This window comes from Scardinius erythrophthalmus (assembly GCF_964197995.2).
Source record: "Scardinius erythrophthalmus genome assembly, chromosome: 1".
In the NCBI taxonomy this organism is placed as follows: domain Eukaryota; kingdom Metazoa; phylum Chordata; class Actinopteri; order Cypriniformes; family Leuciscidae; genus Scardinius; species Scardinius erythrophthalmus.
Window position 1 is genome coordinate 2,662,984 of NC_138221.1, and position 18,019 is coordinate 2,681,002.

The 18,019-nt window shown below is 43.1% G+C and overlaps 1 protein-coding gene and 1 long non-coding RNA gene across 3 annotated transcripts; both read left to right on the forward strand.

Moving 5' to 3' along the window:
• Nucleotides 1-1,713: 1,713 nt before the first annotated feature.
• On the forward strand, nucleotides 1,714-17,506 carry LOC308692527 (uncharacterized protein). Of its 2 annotated transcripts, XM_081368615.1 has the most exons (7): nucleotides 1,817-2,532; nucleotides 2,925-3,251; nucleotides 3,348-3,428; nucleotides 3,558-3,686; nucleotides 16,616-16,675; nucleotides 16,821-16,900; nucleotides 17,012-17,506. In XM_081368615.1, exons 1-6 carry the CDS (start codon nucleotides 2,472-2,474, stop codon nucleotides 16,865-16,867), a joined length of 705 nt encoding a protein of 234 aa, XP_081224741.1. In that variant the 5' UTR covers nucleotides 1,817-2,471; the 3' UTR covers nucleotides 16,868-16,900; nucleotides 17,012-17,506. The 2 variants fall into 2 exon arrangements, with proteins under 2 accessions (XP_081224740.1, XP_081224741.1); XM_081368614.1 differs by having other exon boundaries at nucleotides 1,714-2,532; nucleotides 3,348-3,686.
• On the forward strand, nucleotides 6,477-8,404 carry LOC308692535. Its single transcript, XR_014030356.1, has 3 exons — nucleotides 6,477-6,940; nucleotides 7,197-7,388; nucleotides 7,500-8,404. It is a non-coding gene; the product is annotated as an uncharacterized lncRNA (long non-coding RNA).
• Nucleotides 17,507-18,019: the final 513 nt, after the last annotated feature.

Genomic DNA, 18,019 nt, shown 5'->3' on the forward strand with positions numbered 1-18,019 from the left:
TTCGTGTTTATTTTTCTTTATTTGGCAAAAAGCACAACACTTTGTTTTTATTGTGAGTATACACAAAAATAATACACATTTAACAGAATCGATTGATGTATGAAACTCCTATGGAAAATCAAAGTCAACAGAGTATTTATGAGTTTCTTTTACACTGATAAAAAAAAAGCGAGCTGGTATCGCCGGCGATACCGTCGACCTCAGGGGGTTAATATCTCTATTAAGTTCACCACCATTCATTTCAGTTTATAGGCTGTCAGATGAGACCAAACATGGCATAGTTACATATTAGAGCACACTAGTAAATAATAGTAATAATAATGATGCAGATCCATATATAATGCATGCATAATCCAAAACGGATCGTAAGAGAGCACAGTATATGTTGATCATAGATTGTTTATCAGTCCCCCATTCTTGGCCTACTATACATCTCATCAGATTTAGTACTTTGCTGCATTTCTCTTCAATATATTTGACATGAACTTTCCATGTTAATATGGAGTCGAACCATAAACCTAAATATTTAAAATTTGATACCCTTTCTAGTGGCTGTTTATATAAATAAAGTTTAATATTTTCTGCAATCCTCTTTTTAGTAAAAAACTGACAACACGTTTTGGATATAGAGAATCTAAATCCCCATTCCACTGACCATTTCTCTACAATCTCAATCGCTTCTTGAATTTTTTGCACTATATATTTAACATTTCTTCCCCTCTTCCACAATGCTCCATCATCTGCATATAATGCTGTTTTAATTCCTGGATGAATTCCTTCATATATATCATTGATCATTATGTTAAATAATACAGGACTGTGGTGTTCACCATCTGAGATAATGTATTGCCTATCTTGACTTGAATCGATCGTCCAAATAAGAAACTTAAAACCCAATTATAAAATCTTCCTTCAATTCCAATTCTTTGCTTCTTTAATAGCAATCCTTCTCTCCACATCATATCGTATGCTTTTTCGATGTCAAAGTATACTGCCACTAACACCTCTTTCATTGCTAGAGCCTTTTTTACATCAGTTTCTAATCTTATTAGTGTGTCTAAGGTGGATCTACCTGGTCGAAAACCATACTGATCCGAGCTGTTAATCCTTTGCTTTCTAACACGTAATAAAGTCGATTAACGATCTGAATGTGAAAATGTCGTCATCAGAAGAATATGATATGGAAAGTTTCTGTTGTGCTCTAAAAGTACTAAAAATATCGTTACAATGTTTACATGGTACAATAACTGGTAGGTTACTGTTTTTATTATTGCTTGACACAAATTTTCAATAAATTTCTTGTGATTTGAATCCGATTTTGATTCAATATCGATTAATTTCGATAAATATTAGGCACAGATACATGTTAATTATTCTCAAGAAAAAAACAAACTCTCACCTAATGCTGTAAATATAATGCCCTGTCAGCTTTTATTATTATTAAAGGTTAAAAATAACAACTCAAATGAAATATAATAGGGTTTTTATTATAATGTTATAATATTTCAATGATATATGTAAAAAAAAAAAAAAAAAAAAAAAAAATGTAATATAGTGCACATATTTAGCTAAATACTCTAGCTAATTTGTCTAGCCAACTAGCGTGCTATGGTCATTAATGTTCCTGAGGTAAATGTAACGTCTGTAGGTTATAGTGTTCTCCAGCTGTTATTGAGCTCTTTCGCGGGTGAAAAACACTGACTGATGGATATTATGTATGAGGGATATACATTTCAGTAAGTTGTACTGTATCTTTCAACACACCTATTGTTCATTCGTGTTTATTCGCTATTAACTAGTAGAAGAGTAAGAGATGATCGGTTCAGGCGATACAGAGATCTGTCACGTCACATTTACAAGCGCCAAAACCGTATTTATTGATAAAATGGACAGAATCTGAGAGCTGAGAGTGTGTTTCGTATCAATAGTAACCTTGTCTGTCGGTGTCAGTCCTCTTTGCTTCATGATTTTCCTCTGCGTGAGAAACTGGATGTGTGTCGTGAGAGCGAGTGAAAAGTGTCGATTTCCTGATTCTCAGCATTGGCAGCCCTGAATGAAGTCAAATTAATATCCATAACACACCACGGAGGATTTGTTCTGCATGATATCAGCATTGACCAGCAGGTGTCGCTGTGTGCATTCCAAACCTGGAGAAATCAACCACTTTTACACACATCAGGCTGGAAAGCTTTAAAGCTTCATGAAGCTTCATCTCACCATCACTACCTTCAGGTTCACTCAGCTCAACAGTTATACGCTATATTAGCAATAATGATTATTTTGGGAGACATGGATGAGCTTTGATTGGTGGTTCCCATCATGCACTGCAACATTAGGCTTTATGTTTATTTCACCAGTGATGGTTGGTTGGTCAGATGAGAGGAAGTGAATAACCACAGGAGGAGCTGATGATGTTTAAAGGAGGAGCTGTAACTATATATAATGAAGAGGAAGACTGACAGAAACAGAAAATGGCTGATAAGTGTGATCTGTGTGTGCTGGGACTGATCATTCTCTCTTCACTTCTCACAGGTAAAGAAATCTGTATTTTCTCTAAAGACATTTAGTGGAATTAGTCTGGAAAGAGTTCATTTGAACATGCTCAGTTTATTCTTGCACACATTCACGTTGTGTTGATCTCAGAGTTGTGTATTGATACACACAGATCATACTGTATTATTCCTGATACTGGACGTAGTGTCACTCAAACATCTGATGATGAAGAATTATCTTCATATTAAGAGTGTGTCAGTGATTTGAACAGCTCTCTGATAAAGACTAATAGTTTATTCTGGAGAGTGTGTTGTTTGCTTTAAGTCAGGAAAAATACTATCATTTAAAACTTCTGCTTTTTATGCTGGTGTGTTTTATGTTTCATTTATTAATATATATCATAATGATCACTGAGATATACTGTGTTTCAGGAACCAGTGGAGTGACCAGAGGAGGGCGTTCTGTGTTCATCAGTTCTGGTGAAAATGTCTCTCTGCCCTGTAATAATGATCTTTCTGACTGCAAATCAACTACATGGACCTACGAGAAACATTACAGTGATTCAGCAGTTGAACTGATTACTGAAGGGATAAAGAATAAAGACACAGAGAGACATGAGAGACTGAGTCTGGAGTCTGACTGCTCTCTGAACATCAAGAACGTCACAGGAGAAGATTATGGATTTTACAGATGCGGACAATATGTGAATGGAGAACAACGAGGACCTGATGCTGATGTTCTTCTGGATGTTCTTCATGGTAAGTTTATGATTATGTGGTCAATTAAAAAGGGCAGATTCTCCCTTTAAACTCAGATGATGATTGAAGAGTCTGTGATTTGTGTCTTGCATTCAGTTTCAGTGTCTCCATCATCATCATCATCATCATCATCCTCACAGACTGAGATCAGTCCAGGCCGCTCTGTGACTCTCTCCTGTCAGTTGTATTCATATATGTACCCCTGTAAATATTGGGTCAGTTTTGATAGACTTAAGCTGTTGTGGGTGAATCAGGCTGGTGTTGATCTGAAGACAGACTCCAGATATCAGATATTATTCTCATCAGATCAATATCGCTGTATCATCACTCTAAATACAACACTCCTGAATGAAGATGACAACAGAGAGTGGAGATGTCAGCTTACTCAGGGAAATGAACTCAAGATCTCAGTCAGATACACTGTCAAGTATTCAGGTGAGAAAACACTCTTTTCTGACAGATTTGTGTAAACTTCCACAGATTGGCTCTACTCTTTCTGATGGCTTCATACGTTTTGGAGTTGTAAAATATTAGTGGTCAAAGTCATAAACTGCATAACAATCCTTATAATTCCCAATATTGGCCTCCTACATGGGTCATGAACATGGCTGTGAACGATTTTTGCAGATTATGTGAAGTAAATCTACGCATCCACGGTACAATCAGCGTCTACGTCACGCTCTCAGCCCGCCCTCTGTTCGCTGATTGGCCGGCTGTTTTCAGGCCGGAGGAAAACTGAGAGATAGGCCACTATCTCAGACTGAGTACAGAAGCGAACTGAAATTGAGCGGAAATACGAAGTCTGACGGCGCTCCACAATAGACTATGATCACTTCCTCACAAACTACATTTCCCATAATCACTGCCGGGACTCATCAGCACTCATCATCTCATTCACCTGTGACTCATACACCTGCAGCTCATTCACACACACCCATATAAACCTCTTTCATTCTTCAGTTCTCTGCGAAGTATTGCATTGCCCCGGCTTTCAATTCCAAGCATTTATCTCTGTGTTTGCTGATCTGATTACTGACCTAGGACTGTGTACCCCGACTTCTGTTTGTTCTCTGCCTGCCTTGACCCGGATTGCTTATTGGACTTTGCCTTTTGCTGCCTGCCCTGACTTCTGCCTGTGACCTCGTTCTGCTCTGTGTTCTCTCCATTGATCTGTTTGCTGTTGATTTAGGTTCAGGTTCAGGTTTATTGATATAGCCCATTTCATACTCATAACGGTAGCCCAATGTGCTTTACATAATCATAACAATTAAGTAACAAGTACATAACAATTACTTCACAGGGAACATAATACACAGAAAAACTAAATAAATAATAAAAAAAAAAAACAGATAAAAACATAAGAGCTTACAGACCACAGGTACAAAGGAGGGTTAGTGGAAAGCATCATAGAAGAGTTTTGTTTTTAGTCTGGATTTGAAAATGGAGATAGTGGGAGAGGTCTTAATGTCTATAGGAAGACGGTTCCAGAGACGGACCGCATAGCAGCTAAAGGCTGCCTCTCCCTGCTTGGTACGGGCGCTGGGTTGTACCAGTTGGAATTTTCCTGCTGATCTAAGTGATCTTGAGGGGCTATATGTTTCAAACATCTCTGCTATATAGAGAGGTCCTTTACCATTTAGTGATTTAAAAACAAGAAAAAGGACTTTAAAAACTGGTAACCAGTGTAGAGATTTTAAAATTGGTGTAATATGATCTTTTCTTTTGGTTCTGGTCAATAGCCTTGCTGCTGCATTTTGGATAATTTGAAGAGGTTTTATTGTCTTTTTAGGGAGACCCGTGAAAAGACTGTTACAGTAATCCACCCTGCTGGTGATAAAAGCATGAATAAGCTTCTCTAAGTCTACCGGTAATATGAAGTTTTTAACCTTCCCAATGTTTTTTAGGTGATAGAAAGCTGATTTTGTGACTGCCTTCGTGTGGCTATTAAAGCTTAGGTCACTGTCAATAATGACCCCGAGGTTCTTCACGATTTCCGCTACCTCAAAACCTTCCATTCCCAATAGTGTGGCAGTCTTTAGTCTCTGATCCTTTTTCCCAAAGATAATTACTTCAGTTTTGTCTGTATTTAATTTAAGAAGATTTTTAGCCATCCAGTCATAAACTTGATTAAGGCAATGATAAAGGTGTAAGGACCACCCATTGGCCCAACGACGGAATCCAACGGCCTGGCGAAGGTTTAATGCGTGTATGTCTTTTCAGCGATCCAGTGAAGTTCACTTAATTTATTGGAACTTAGTTTTAGTATTACTTTAGCTCTATGCGTAATCTGACTCCAATTTCAAATGATAATCAAATTTAGATCGTATTTCTAATTAGAAAATAATCATAAATATTGGTTATGAATTCATTTAGATCTTTGATTATTCTGATGATCCCATACTTTCAATTATTTGTTCATTACGGACCTAGTGTCGCTTTGAGACGTCACGTCGCGACTGCGCGCTCACGATCACAAACTAGCCAGTCCTGAAATAGTCAGAGGGTGCAGTGCAAGCATTTTACCCTATGCAGCCGCTCACTGCAGACCCATAGGTGTAATTTTTTTATAATATTTGCAGCGTACAACATGCTAAAACTTCAGAATAATTCAAGATGTAACATTTATTTGTCAGGTAAAAATGTATCATTCCAATTACAGAAGTAAATTATTAAAAGCCAATTCAGAAAATACATAACATAATTTACTCAAAGATGACTCTAAAAGTAAGTAATGTTTTCCTGACATCAGGGGATGATCCTGGTATAAGAGTCCCAAAGTATGCTCTGTCCCCTTGCCTTAAATACCAGATCAGTACAGAAGGGGGTTATACAAATGTTGTTTAGAGTTGTTTTTTCCTATCCATGTACCCCAGGGGGGTAGCACCTGGTTTCTTGAGATATCGTAAAGAGATATCAGCCAGAGAGGAGATACAGGCTTCTCCTAAGTTCTCAATCTTTTTCATTAAACCAATGACTGCAATGAAATTAAGACCATTTTACCAATCGCACTGTGACCATTAAAATGACACCAAACATGAAAAGGAAAAACAACATATTCACAAGATATGTCACGGGGTGACAAACAGCTCCAGATCTGTATGAGTGTTTGTCGTCATGACAACTAAACGGCAGATTGGCGACAGGTGTAGGGACTTCACTCTGAGCGTCTGATTGAGGCCACTCCCGCTTTTTGAGAGGATAAAACACACGAGGAGGAGAAGGCTGGGCGTGTGTGCTGTGCCATGCTGTGGTGCTGTGTTGTTCTTCTGCCCTGTTGATCTGGATCGTCCTCCCCCCGATTGTTGTTGGTGGTTTCTCTCTTGTGGGGAATTGGTTATGGGCACTGCAGTTGAGGGGTCGTCTTGAAGGAGGAGCGTTGTTTGAGAGGACGCGAGGACGGCCCAGAGGAATGAAATGCGCTGACTGAGCTGGAGAAGAGAGAGATGAGTAGTTAACAAACTGAATCTCATAATTGCATGTGTTCTCCACTAAATTGGTTATTGGATTGAAGTGTTTGGAGCATGTGTACACCTTTCACCGAGTAAAATATTGATTCTTTGTCGATCTCTCACCTCCTCTCCCCGATTGGAGTTCAGCGAAGTGAAGTCCGTCTGTGACCGTGAGGAAAAATCTCTCGAGTGTTCTGTCCGCCCCTGGCGATCATCAGTGTGGTAGACCAGGACTTGCGGGTGAGTGCTGGCCTTATGCGCACTAGAAGAGTGAAGTTGCAGTGTTTAAATTGACGTTTCCCCTCACGATTGCATGCTTAGAGTTGGATTGCAGTGTGTGTAAGAATATCTTTTATTGCTGTGCAACCGCCCATGTGTCCTGGGGGTCTACTATTTACCGTGCGGTGCGGTGTCTAGAAAGAAGAACCTCTGCGAGATAACATCACCCCATTTGAGAACTGTGTACTGCTGTTGAAGTTGATTCTGTCTGTCCTAGAGAAGCCCCGCTCAGCCTGCGACTTTGAGCCTGCTGCAGTCCTAAGCCTACCTGCATGGTGTGAAGTTATCTGTCCCCTGCAACCCACGTGAGAGCTGTGTATTGCTGTTGAAGTTGATTCTGTCTGTTCTAGAGAAACCCCGCTCTGTCTGTGACTTTGAGTCTGCTGCAGCCCTGAAGCCCAACTGCATGGTGTGAAGTTATCTGTCCCCTGCAACACACGTGAGAACTGTATACTGCTGTGTGAAGTCTTAATTTTGTCTGCCTTACTCTGCTCTGTCTGTGACTTTGAGTCTGCTGCAGCCCTGAAGCCCAACTGCATGGTGTGAAGTTATCTGTCCCCTGCAACCCACGTGAGAGCTGTGTATTGCTGTTGAAGTTGATTCTGTCTGTCCTGGAGAAGCCCCGCTCAGCCTGCGACTCGAGTCTGCTGCAGTCCTAAGCCTACCTGCATGGTGTGACGTTATCCGTCTCCTGCGACCCATGTGAGAACTGTGTATTGCTGTTGAAGTTGATTCTGTCTGTTCTAGAGAAACCCCGCTCAGCCTGCGACTCGAGTCTGCTGCAGCCCTGAAGCCCACCTGCATGGTGTGAAGTTATCCGTCCCCTGCAACCCATGTGAGAACTGTGTATTGCTGTTGAAGTCGATACTGTCACCTGTCTACTGCTCTCTCACTGCGAGTCTGGCACCAGTCTGGAAAGGAAGTGCACCTTGAACCCTCTACTCACCTGTGACACTCACCTGTCTACTGCTCTCCCACTGCGAGTCTGTCACCAGTCTGGAAAGGAAGTGCACCTTGAATCCTCTAATCACCTGTGATATCCACCTGTCTAACGCTCTCCCACTGTGAGTCTGGCACCAGTTTGTGAGGAAGTGAGCCGTGATCCCTCTACTCACCTGTGACACTTACCTGTCGAACGCCCTTCCACCGTAAGTCTGACACTCACCTGTGAAGGAAGTGATCCCCGCTCTCTCTACTCACTTGTGATGCGCACCTGTCCAACGCTCTCCCACTGGGAGTCTGACACCAGTCTGTGAAGGAAGTGAGCCTCGATATCCTTACTCACCTGTGATACTCACCTGAGATACTCGCCGGTCCATACCCGCGGCGGTGCTGCTCCGGGTCCCTGGGAAGAAGAGGACAAGGAACTTTAGATTAGGATTTCTTAATTGCTTTTTAATATAAAATAAAGTTGCAATTCCTTTTACTCCTGCCTCTTGCCTCCTCCTTGATACGCTCCTCTGGGTGACAGTGGTCTAGGGGTGGGCGCAGTCTGGCTTGGCCCACCTTGACCTGTGACAGATACACCATATGTGATATATAGACATTCTTAATGAACTTTCAGTAACTTGAGGAGGGAGAGGGGGATGCAGAGATAAGGAAGAGGGACAGTTTGGACAGGCGACGTTCTGTCTTTGCTATCTTCTGTCCAGGGTGCATTTTACTGCTTTATTGCAGGGTGCGTTTTGTTTTAACAGGAAAATCAGTTCTTACAAAGGGATTCAAGGGGAGCAAACTCATTGGGAGACAAGGATAGGTATAACTGTGTGTCATCTGCATGGTAACTAATGGAATGGTCCTTCATAATTTGGCAAAGCGGGAGCATGTACAAATTAAACAAAAGAGGGCCAAGGATTGAACCCTGAGGGACACCACATGTTAGGGACATAGGAGCTGAGGCATGATGACCAAAAGACACATAGAAACTCCTGTCCTCTAAATAAGACTTTAGCCAGCAGATGACTGAGCCAGAGAGCCCCACACAGCATTCAAGTCTTTCTACTAGTATGCTGTGGTCAACAGTGTCGAACGCCGCACTGAGGTCCAACAGCATAAGAACAGTGGTTTTTCCAGCGTCATTATTTAGCCGAATGTTGACTACTTTAACCAAGGCTGTTTCAGTGCTATGGTATTCTCTAAAACCTGACTGGTATAGATCAAGACAGGAAGTTGAGGTCAGAAAAGCAGATATTTGATTGAAAACAATTTTTTCAATTATTTTGCAGATGAAAGGTAGATTTGATATGGGTCTGTAGTTGTTAAGGACAGACCCATCCAGGTTGTTCTTTTTAAAGGGCATATTGCAGGTAAAAAACAAAACAAAATGAATATATAACCGTGAATGAAAATATCATATGAAAAGATAATGCAGGATTTAAAATGTTTTAAAACGACATAAGGACACCAATTTAGTAGATAAAGTGAGCGTTTCTTTGACTGCTCGTAAAAAACGCTTTTTTTCAACATTGCGTCATTTTACGTCACATGAGGGAGATGTGTGCTGTGCTCTGCCGCAGCTCAGTGCAGAGTAGGTTGGTATTCAGTAAGAGCAGTCGTGAGTCAGTGTGTTTTCAGTAGTTTTTGTATTTCAATTTATCATCGTCATGGTAAATTATTGTGTTTGTAAAAACTCCAGCCAGTCAGGACATCGAGTCCACCGGTTTCCTAACAAGAAAAGAGATGGTGCTATCTTTCGTGCCTGGGCGCGGTTTGTGCAGGTGAAGAGACGGTATTTCTCTTCCGCGTCGGCTTCGGAAAACGAAAACTGAGCTACTCATTGTGTTTGTGTGGACTGTTTATCAGTTTGGACCAGTGCAGCGCGAGCCTGATCAAGAAGAACCTGTTACTGCGAGATCCAGTAAATAAAGCATTTAAATTCGCCACTGAAGTAATAACATCGCTGCGAGATCTAGTGAGAAATATTGGCTGCCTAGCAGGCTCATAATTGTATAGCTATGCTCCGTCATACGAGTATGAACAATTTCCTCAGCAGCCGAAACGTCTTGCGATCTATTATTTCTTATACTGTTGTTTGAATCGACCGCTCTCCCTCATGCTACAGAGGGAGCATGCCCGTCATGTAATTGTAATTGTTGCTCCTCATTCCTCATGCCCGTCACGCCCATTTTCAGATGCGGAAGTAAAATTTTCTCACAAAAACGACTCCAGAAGCCACTGTAGCGCATTTAGACGTTTTTTTTTAAAGAAAATCTAGTTCCTACATTATTTTTCTTTACATTGACTCATTGGGTCTTCTAACCTGCAATATGCCCTTTAAGCAAAGGCTTTACAACGGCTGTTTTAAGAGACTTGGGAAACACGCTGCTCAGTAGAGAAGTATTAATTATTAAAAGCACATCAGTTGCTATTAGATGAAACACAGATTTAAAAAAACTAGTGGGTAAAATGTCCAACTCAGATGTAGAGGAACTTAGACTTTGTACAGTCTTTTCAAGAGTGTCAAGGTCAACAGGGCTGAAATTTGAAAAAGTGCTGAACTCCTCTCTCAAACTAGTTGGTGATTCAGAGTGAGAGATGCTATGCGAGGTATATGAAATATAATGTCTTATGTTCTCTACTTTGCTCTTAAAAAAAGAAGCAAATTCATTGCACTTGTCAACTGAGAGTAGTTCAGGAGCCAGATGAGGGGAGGGATTTGTTAACTTCTCAATAGTGGAGAATAGCGCACGGGTGTTATTTGCTTTACTGTTGATGATAGTGGAGAAATAAGATTGTCTTGCTCTACAAATTACAGAATTGTATTCATAAAGTGTCCCTTTATGGATCAAATAGTCTGAATTAAGTTTGGATTTACGCCATTCCATTCCAGTTTTAAAGGAGCAATGTCATCCATTATATTTCTCATTCTTAAGTTAAAATCTTTCAGCAAATTATCAGCAGTCTTTGGGAATGGGCTTTTAGACTCAAAGAGTGCTTGCTCAAAACGAACACAAGTTTTGTCATTTATAGCTCTCTTTCTGATCATAATGGAGTTATTCTGACGATAGGGGGACAAGCAGACTTTAATAAAGATACAACAGTAAACAGATAAAGCTAAATCCACAACAGATGTAGAGGCAGTTACACCCTTTGTGATGACAAGATCGAGTGTATGGCCCTGAAAGTGAGTGGGGCCCTGTATGTGTTGTGTCAGATTGAAGGCATCGATCAGCGCCAGAAAATCTCTTGCATGAGGGTTTTCAGGATTATCTACATGGATGTTAAAATCACCTGATTTAACAATACTGTCAAAGTGAACACAGATTTCAGAGAGCAATTCACAAAAATCTTCAAGGAAGACTGCAACTGGTAAAATAGGAGGTCTATATACAGTTAGCAGTAGGATTTTTGGACAACTTTTAAGAACAGCACAAAGATATTCAAAAGAAGCATAGTCACCATAGGATGACATTGAAAAGAAGCTTTAAATTATTTAGCTATTCCTCCCCCACGTCTATTTTCACGGTTGACACTCATAAAGTTGTAATCGGGGGGAGAAGATTCAATTAAGGTAGTATTATAGTTTACCGAGTCAAGCCAGGTTTCAGTTAAAAGTAAAAAGTCAAGTTTATATGTGGAGATAAGATTGTTAATTAAAAAATATTTTTTTATGAGTGACCTGATATTTAGCAGAGCAAGTTTTACTGTAAGAAAAATGTTTTTTTTTTTTTTTTTTTTCCACAGGGACAGGTGGTTTCTTAGGAATAGAAAGTAAATTAGATGGGTTAAGTCTGCGAGCCAGGGTGCATTTAGGTCTATTCCACTTTGCTGTTGTGGAACTAATTTGCACAGTGATAGGAGCCTGTAAGGAAATGATAGGAGTATGCAGGCATGCCGGGGTCATGTATAGATCTATGCAGGAGGACAGTTTAGCAAGACCCTCATAATTACTATGCTGGGTAGAGTGAGGGCAGACTGAAGGAGGGTCAGGCTGAACATTATGTCAGTCAATACCAAAGGCTATATAGTTCAATAAGTTGGAGGTGAGCAGCTTGCCCCCCCCCCCCACTGTAGGTGAGATCTGTCAGCATTAAAAAGGTCATGCCTAGTCCAAAAGGAGTCAAAATTAGGAATAAAATTAAAGCCAGCAGCCAAACAGAAGTGGCATAGCCATTGATGCAGTCCATAGAGACGACTAAAATATTCAGAGCCCATAGAAGGAGAGGGGGAAAGGACCAGATAGAATGCAGCGCTTTCCCAAGGATTCAATTTGAAAACATAGTTCCTCAAGGTCTGAATGCAGTCTGGCTGATTGCCTGTCCATTATCTCATTAATCCCGGTATGTACAATGACTATTTTAACAGATGTATGTGAGTAAAAATGTTTAGGCAAAAGCTTGATGAAATCACCAATATTACCATTAGACAAACAATAGGGGATACAAGCTGGAAGTTGAATTCCCTTGATTCACCAAGAGTTACCAAGCAGAAGGACTTGTGGCAATGAGGTGTCGTTATACATATAGGTAGAGAGATTCTGGTGAATTATATGTGTGGCAGAAGACTGAGACTCCCGAGAGCCAGGGGGCGTTGCTGGCTCAGCACCAGCAGTTGTCGCAAGGTCAGAGAGTCGAGAAAAGGACCCCGAATGTATGACGTCATCACTCAACGCGGAGGAGCCTGGCCTAGCATCTGTTGCAGGTGGAAACACCGGTGGAGCACAGCCGATGTCGCCACTAACTTCAGAGTAAGAGAGGCAGCGATGGCGCTTTTCACATCTTTCTGTAAGCATGGGAGAGGTGGACCGCTTTTTCGACTTGTGGATGGAAGTTTTGCCTGGCGGCTGCAGATACAATGGGTGGCTGTTTCTCCGTAGAGTATAACGGGAAGTTCATAGCCCCAAGCTCGACCTGAAATGTCTCCAGCGGTGCATAAAAATTTGAAAGAGTGAGGAAGCTCTTGTCATCATCCGGAGAGAAAAAGGGAATAGAACCCCGTCGGCCGTCCTTCGCCCCGACTGTTGTCCAGGTGATCAGTGGATCGGTCAGAGTAGCGACACTGGCGGGGACCTTGGCGGCATCATCCGTGGCGCCGGGTTTAGAAGCTGGATGTAATAAATCCACCCGTGAGAGGAGTAAAGACTGTCGCCGGAGAACATCATCCAGGAGGGCCTCTGTGTAGCGAAGCTCAGACCTCAGGTCAGCCGCTTCGGCGTTCGCGGTGTTCGCAGAGAAGGCACCAGACATGCAATCTTCGGTGGTCATAGTTCCTTCTTTGGAACTCTTTATGAATAAAACCGGCGTCTCAGTGTGAACTTGGTCTCCAGTCCCGGTATAAAGACAGAGGGAAAGTGATTTACCCTGCCTGTTGACCATTCTAATAAAAGCTGCAAATGGATCCCTCAGCGTCTGCGACATCATTACAGAATACTTCGCCACTACAAGGATCCAGCAGCTTTCCCTGTGAATATCGGCCAGGTTTGGACAATGCACTAATGTTATTAACCCTTGAGCAGGGCTCTCGATCGCTCGAGGATTATATCCAAGAGTATTTAGATCTCGCCTCCTGTTCTGATATGCCGGACTGTGTGCTCATAGATTTCTTTTGTGAGGGCATTAATCAGCCGCTCAGATCACGTTTAATCCATGAGGGTCCCCGTTCATCTCTCAGTCAGTTTATGGACTATGCCTTGTTGACTGTTCAGCATTCACCGTGGGGGTCGCAGAGGAATGCACCATTACTTCCGTGCCTATAATGGCAGCTGCACCAGAGTCTTGTCACGTCTTAACAGATCTTCCAGAGCCCTGTCACTTCTCAGCAGATATTTCAGAGCCCCGTCACGTCCCAGCAGATCGTCCAGAGCCTCGTCACATATCAGCAGATCGTCCAGAGCCCCGTCATGTCCCTGTTGACCGTCCAGAGCTCCATCACGTCTCAGCAGATCGTCCAGAGCCCCGTCACGTCCCTGTTGACCGTCCAGAGCTCCGTCACATCTCAGCAGATCGTCCAGAGCTCCGTCACGTCTCAGCAGATCGTCCAGAGCCCCATCACGTCTCAGCAGATTATCCAGAGACCCACCACGTCCCTGTTGATCGTCACGAGTCAAGCCAAGACCCAGTGGATCGTCACGAGTTAAACCAAATCATGGTTAGTCTTCACAAGTCTCCTCATGTCACCGCTGACCAGCCGGAGTCCTCTCACGTCCTCTCTGCCACACCCAGATATTCAAGGTCAGTGCTCCGATTTCCCAGTCTGGTTTTCAGTGTGAGGGATGCACCGCTGGTGTCTGCACGCACAGCTGGTATCCCCAAACCTGCTCACTTTAATCCTCCTGTTCCTGCACTAATTACCCTATCAGAAGCGCTTCCCACGATGAGGATCGCTTTGTTGCGTTTGGGCTGCATACACCACCTCGGAACTGCCCCAGGCGATGGCACCCGCTGCAGTTTCTCCAGAGGTGGCGGCAGATGCTGCAGAACCTCTCAAAGTGGCGGTACTCGCTTCAGCCTTGTGTATGGTGGTAGCGCCCAGTAATGTCCTCTCAGCCTGTCATTTCACAGTCAAAGGAACTGTAGAGGAGCACTGTACCTGTCCTGTTAGTGAACCTTACCTGATTCTTGATGCTACCACTGTAGAACCACCAGAGGTGGCGGCATCTGCTGCAGAACCTTTGGAGGTGTCAGTGATAACTGTTTATGAATCCTTGTCCTGCCCTGTTACGGACCCAGAGACTGTTCAAGTCATGTCTGCCGACCCAGAGAAGGTTTGCGTCACGTCTGCCCAACTAGAACCGGCACTTCATGCCAGTCCAGCCGAGCCCGCACTTCACGCCAGTCCAGCCGAGCCCGCACTTCACGCCAGTCCAGCCGAGCCCGCACTTCACGCCAGTCCAGCCGAACCCGCAATTCACGCCAGTCCAGCCGAGCCCGCTTTTCACGCCAGTCCAGCCGCGCCTGAGACTGAAAGCTTCATGCCCGCCGAGCCTGAGACTGAAAGCGTCATGGCCGCCAAGCAGGAGTCTGTGAGCGTCATGCCCGCTGAGCCAAAGCCAAAGCCCTCTTCGCCGCTGGTCCCGTCCAGCCCAGAGTTTCACAAGATGCTGGTCCCGTCCAGCCCAGAGTTTCACAAGATGCTGGTCCCGTCCAGCCCAGAGTTTCACAAGATTCTGGTCCTGTCCAGCCCAGAGTGTCCGGACAAGATGGTCGCTGCCGAGCCAGAGCTTCACGTCAGTCCTGCCGCCGCCGAGCCAGTGTCTCCGGACAAGATGGCCGCCGACACGCCTGAACCTGAGCCCTCAGCAGAGATGGCCGCCGAAACGCCTGAACCTGAGCCCTTAGCAGAGATGGCCACTGCCACGGTGTCCGTTTCTGTTCCTGAGCCATTGTCGGTTTCTGAGCATGTGCCTGTTTCTGTTTCTGAGCATGTGTCTGTTTCTGAGCATGTGTCTGTCTCTGAACATGTGTCTGTTCCTGAGCATGTGTCTGTTCCTGTGCCATGGCCGCCTGAACGGTCGTCTCCTCCCTGGCCTCCTGAAGGGTCGTCTCCTCCCTGGTCGCCTGCACAGCCTGCTCCGCCCTGGTCACCTGCACAGTCCGCTCCGCCCTGGCATTCCATCCTGCCGCAGTCTCCAGGTCCTCTTCTGCTCCACGACCTGGCCCTCCATCCCGCCCCCGGATCTGCCTCTGCGCCACCTCCCACCTGGACAGTTTTGGAGCGTCTGGAAGCCGCTCTTTGGGGGGGGGGGGCATGTAACGATCACCAGCTGGAGTGCCCTCGAGAGCCACCAGAGGGCGCTCCACAATAGACTATGATCACTTCCTCACAAACTACATTTCCCATACTCACTGCCGGGACTCATCAGCACTCATCATCTCATTCACCTGTGACTCATACACCTGCAGCTCATTCACACACACCCATATAAACCTCTTTCATTCTTCAGTTCTCTGCGAAGTATTGCATTGCCCCGGCTTTCAATTCCAAACGTTTAGCTCTGTGTTTGCTGATCTGATTACTGACCTAGGACTGTGTACCCCGACTTCTGTTTGTTCTCTGCCTGCCTTGAACCGGATTGCTTATTGGACTTTGCCTTTTGCTGCCTGCCCTGACTTCTGCCTGTGACCTCGTTCTGCTCTGTGTTCTCTCCATTGATCTGTTTGCTGTTGATATACCCTGCCTGTTGACCATTCTAATAAAAGCTGCAAATGGATCCCTCAGCGTCTGCGACATCGTTACAGAATTAAAGTCTAGTATGACCCATGTAGGAGGTTGGGTTTAGAAATTATAAGGCTTATGTCCTTCATTCAAGCTGAAGGTTTATTTGCAGAAGCTCAACTGTGTTTCACTCTCATATAAACCAGGAATAAATTATACAGTAACACAGTAATACAGTTATACAGTAATACAGTACAGTCTCTTCTCAACTACTGCCACTGTAAACTGTGATGATGGAACACAAACTGCATGTCATGATCGATATGAACATATGATGTTAAATAAATAATAAATAGATTTATTTTTGGTCATTGGCGATAGTCATTCTCCTGACAGCTTGAGAGTGAAGTAAGAAGATAATAGATGACAGACTCGTGCACATATTTATCATTTCTGTGATGTGAAGCTCCAGTATTATGTGATGATGATGTTGTGTATATGTGGCATTATGTGTTGAACTGAACTAACAGACGTGATCCACAGATCCAGCTGATCCAGCATCAGAAACTGAAGTCAGTGTGACTGCTGGATCATTATACGGAGGTACGACACGTTCATTTATACTGACAGCTTTATAACATTAAACTATCAGTCAGTCTGTAAATGCTTCATCAATAACTGTTGATAGTTGAATACCCTTGACTTCAGTCATGTACAGTTTCTCTTCTTCCTCTCATGTTTCCTGCAGTGATTGTGAGTATTGTTGAGATCGCAGTTTTGCTGCTCCTACTGTGATTCTTCTTCAGATCATCTGTGCAAGAAGAGCTGGTGAGTTTTGAGCCGCACACAATCTGATGATTCACACTCATCTGATCTGGAACAATCTGCAATCATGATAAAAACACATACGAGAGGTCAGTCAATGCTTTTATTTTGCAGGGAGGAAGGACTCGAAGCACCCAGAGGAAATAGAGATGCCGACAATATTAGAATAAAATACTGATGAGTTTAGAGCCAATCTGCAGCAATATTTACAATAGCAAAAACTTACAGAGGATTGTTCATTGTTTTATTTTCTTCTTCTCAGAAAACAGAGAAAAAACTCTGAGCACTTATAGTGACATAATCAAGTTTAGATTAAAATGTTTTGTTTTACATGTAAAAAGCCAGATTTATTTTCATTGATATGGATTTTAAGGATATATTTGCCTACAGTGTTGAAAGTCATTCTCTTGCGCTTCATATGTAAACTGCTTTAAATATAATATCAATACAGTAATGGACAGACTCAGACTGTATAATCTCTCTCTGTTCTGTGTGATGGAGCTGATTTGAGGATTCTTGGATCTTGTCTGTTCATTCCTGTTTTTAGCATCTTTTTTCATTTTGAAAGATTGCTATAATTTTCTTAATAAAACCTCTGCAGTTGTGTTTAATAAGTCTCCTTTCCTGAGATCTTTGTTCCCCTTCATGAGCTTGTAATGTCTCGTAATATAGAATAGTAAGTGTGAGTATTAATGGGTCGAGTGTTGATGAAATATATGTGTTTTCAGCCGTTTCTTGAAGATGGCTAAAGCCTCATCAGCTCAGGTTGAGTTCGGCCTGATCCTCCTAATGTTGTATAAGGCTAATCTGCAGTTCTAGCACTGTGGTCTGTGAAGTTCAACTGATCATCCATAGCTGAGTGGAGAAGTTGTGATGAAGTGTTGGGTTGGCCGACACCATGAGCAGTTCTGTCTCAGCAAGGTTTAGTTGAAGGTCCTTCATCCAGCAAGAAATGTCTGTTAGGCGAGCAGTGAAAGGAAGACGAAATTCGATTTCTGATTGGCTACAGCAGTCAGATGACATCACAGGTGTTACGACCACTAGGGGTCAGCCGTAACAGGAAAAGGAATGAGTCTCACCACCAGAGAGATATCAAAAATAACAAGTGTTTATTTCTAAAAG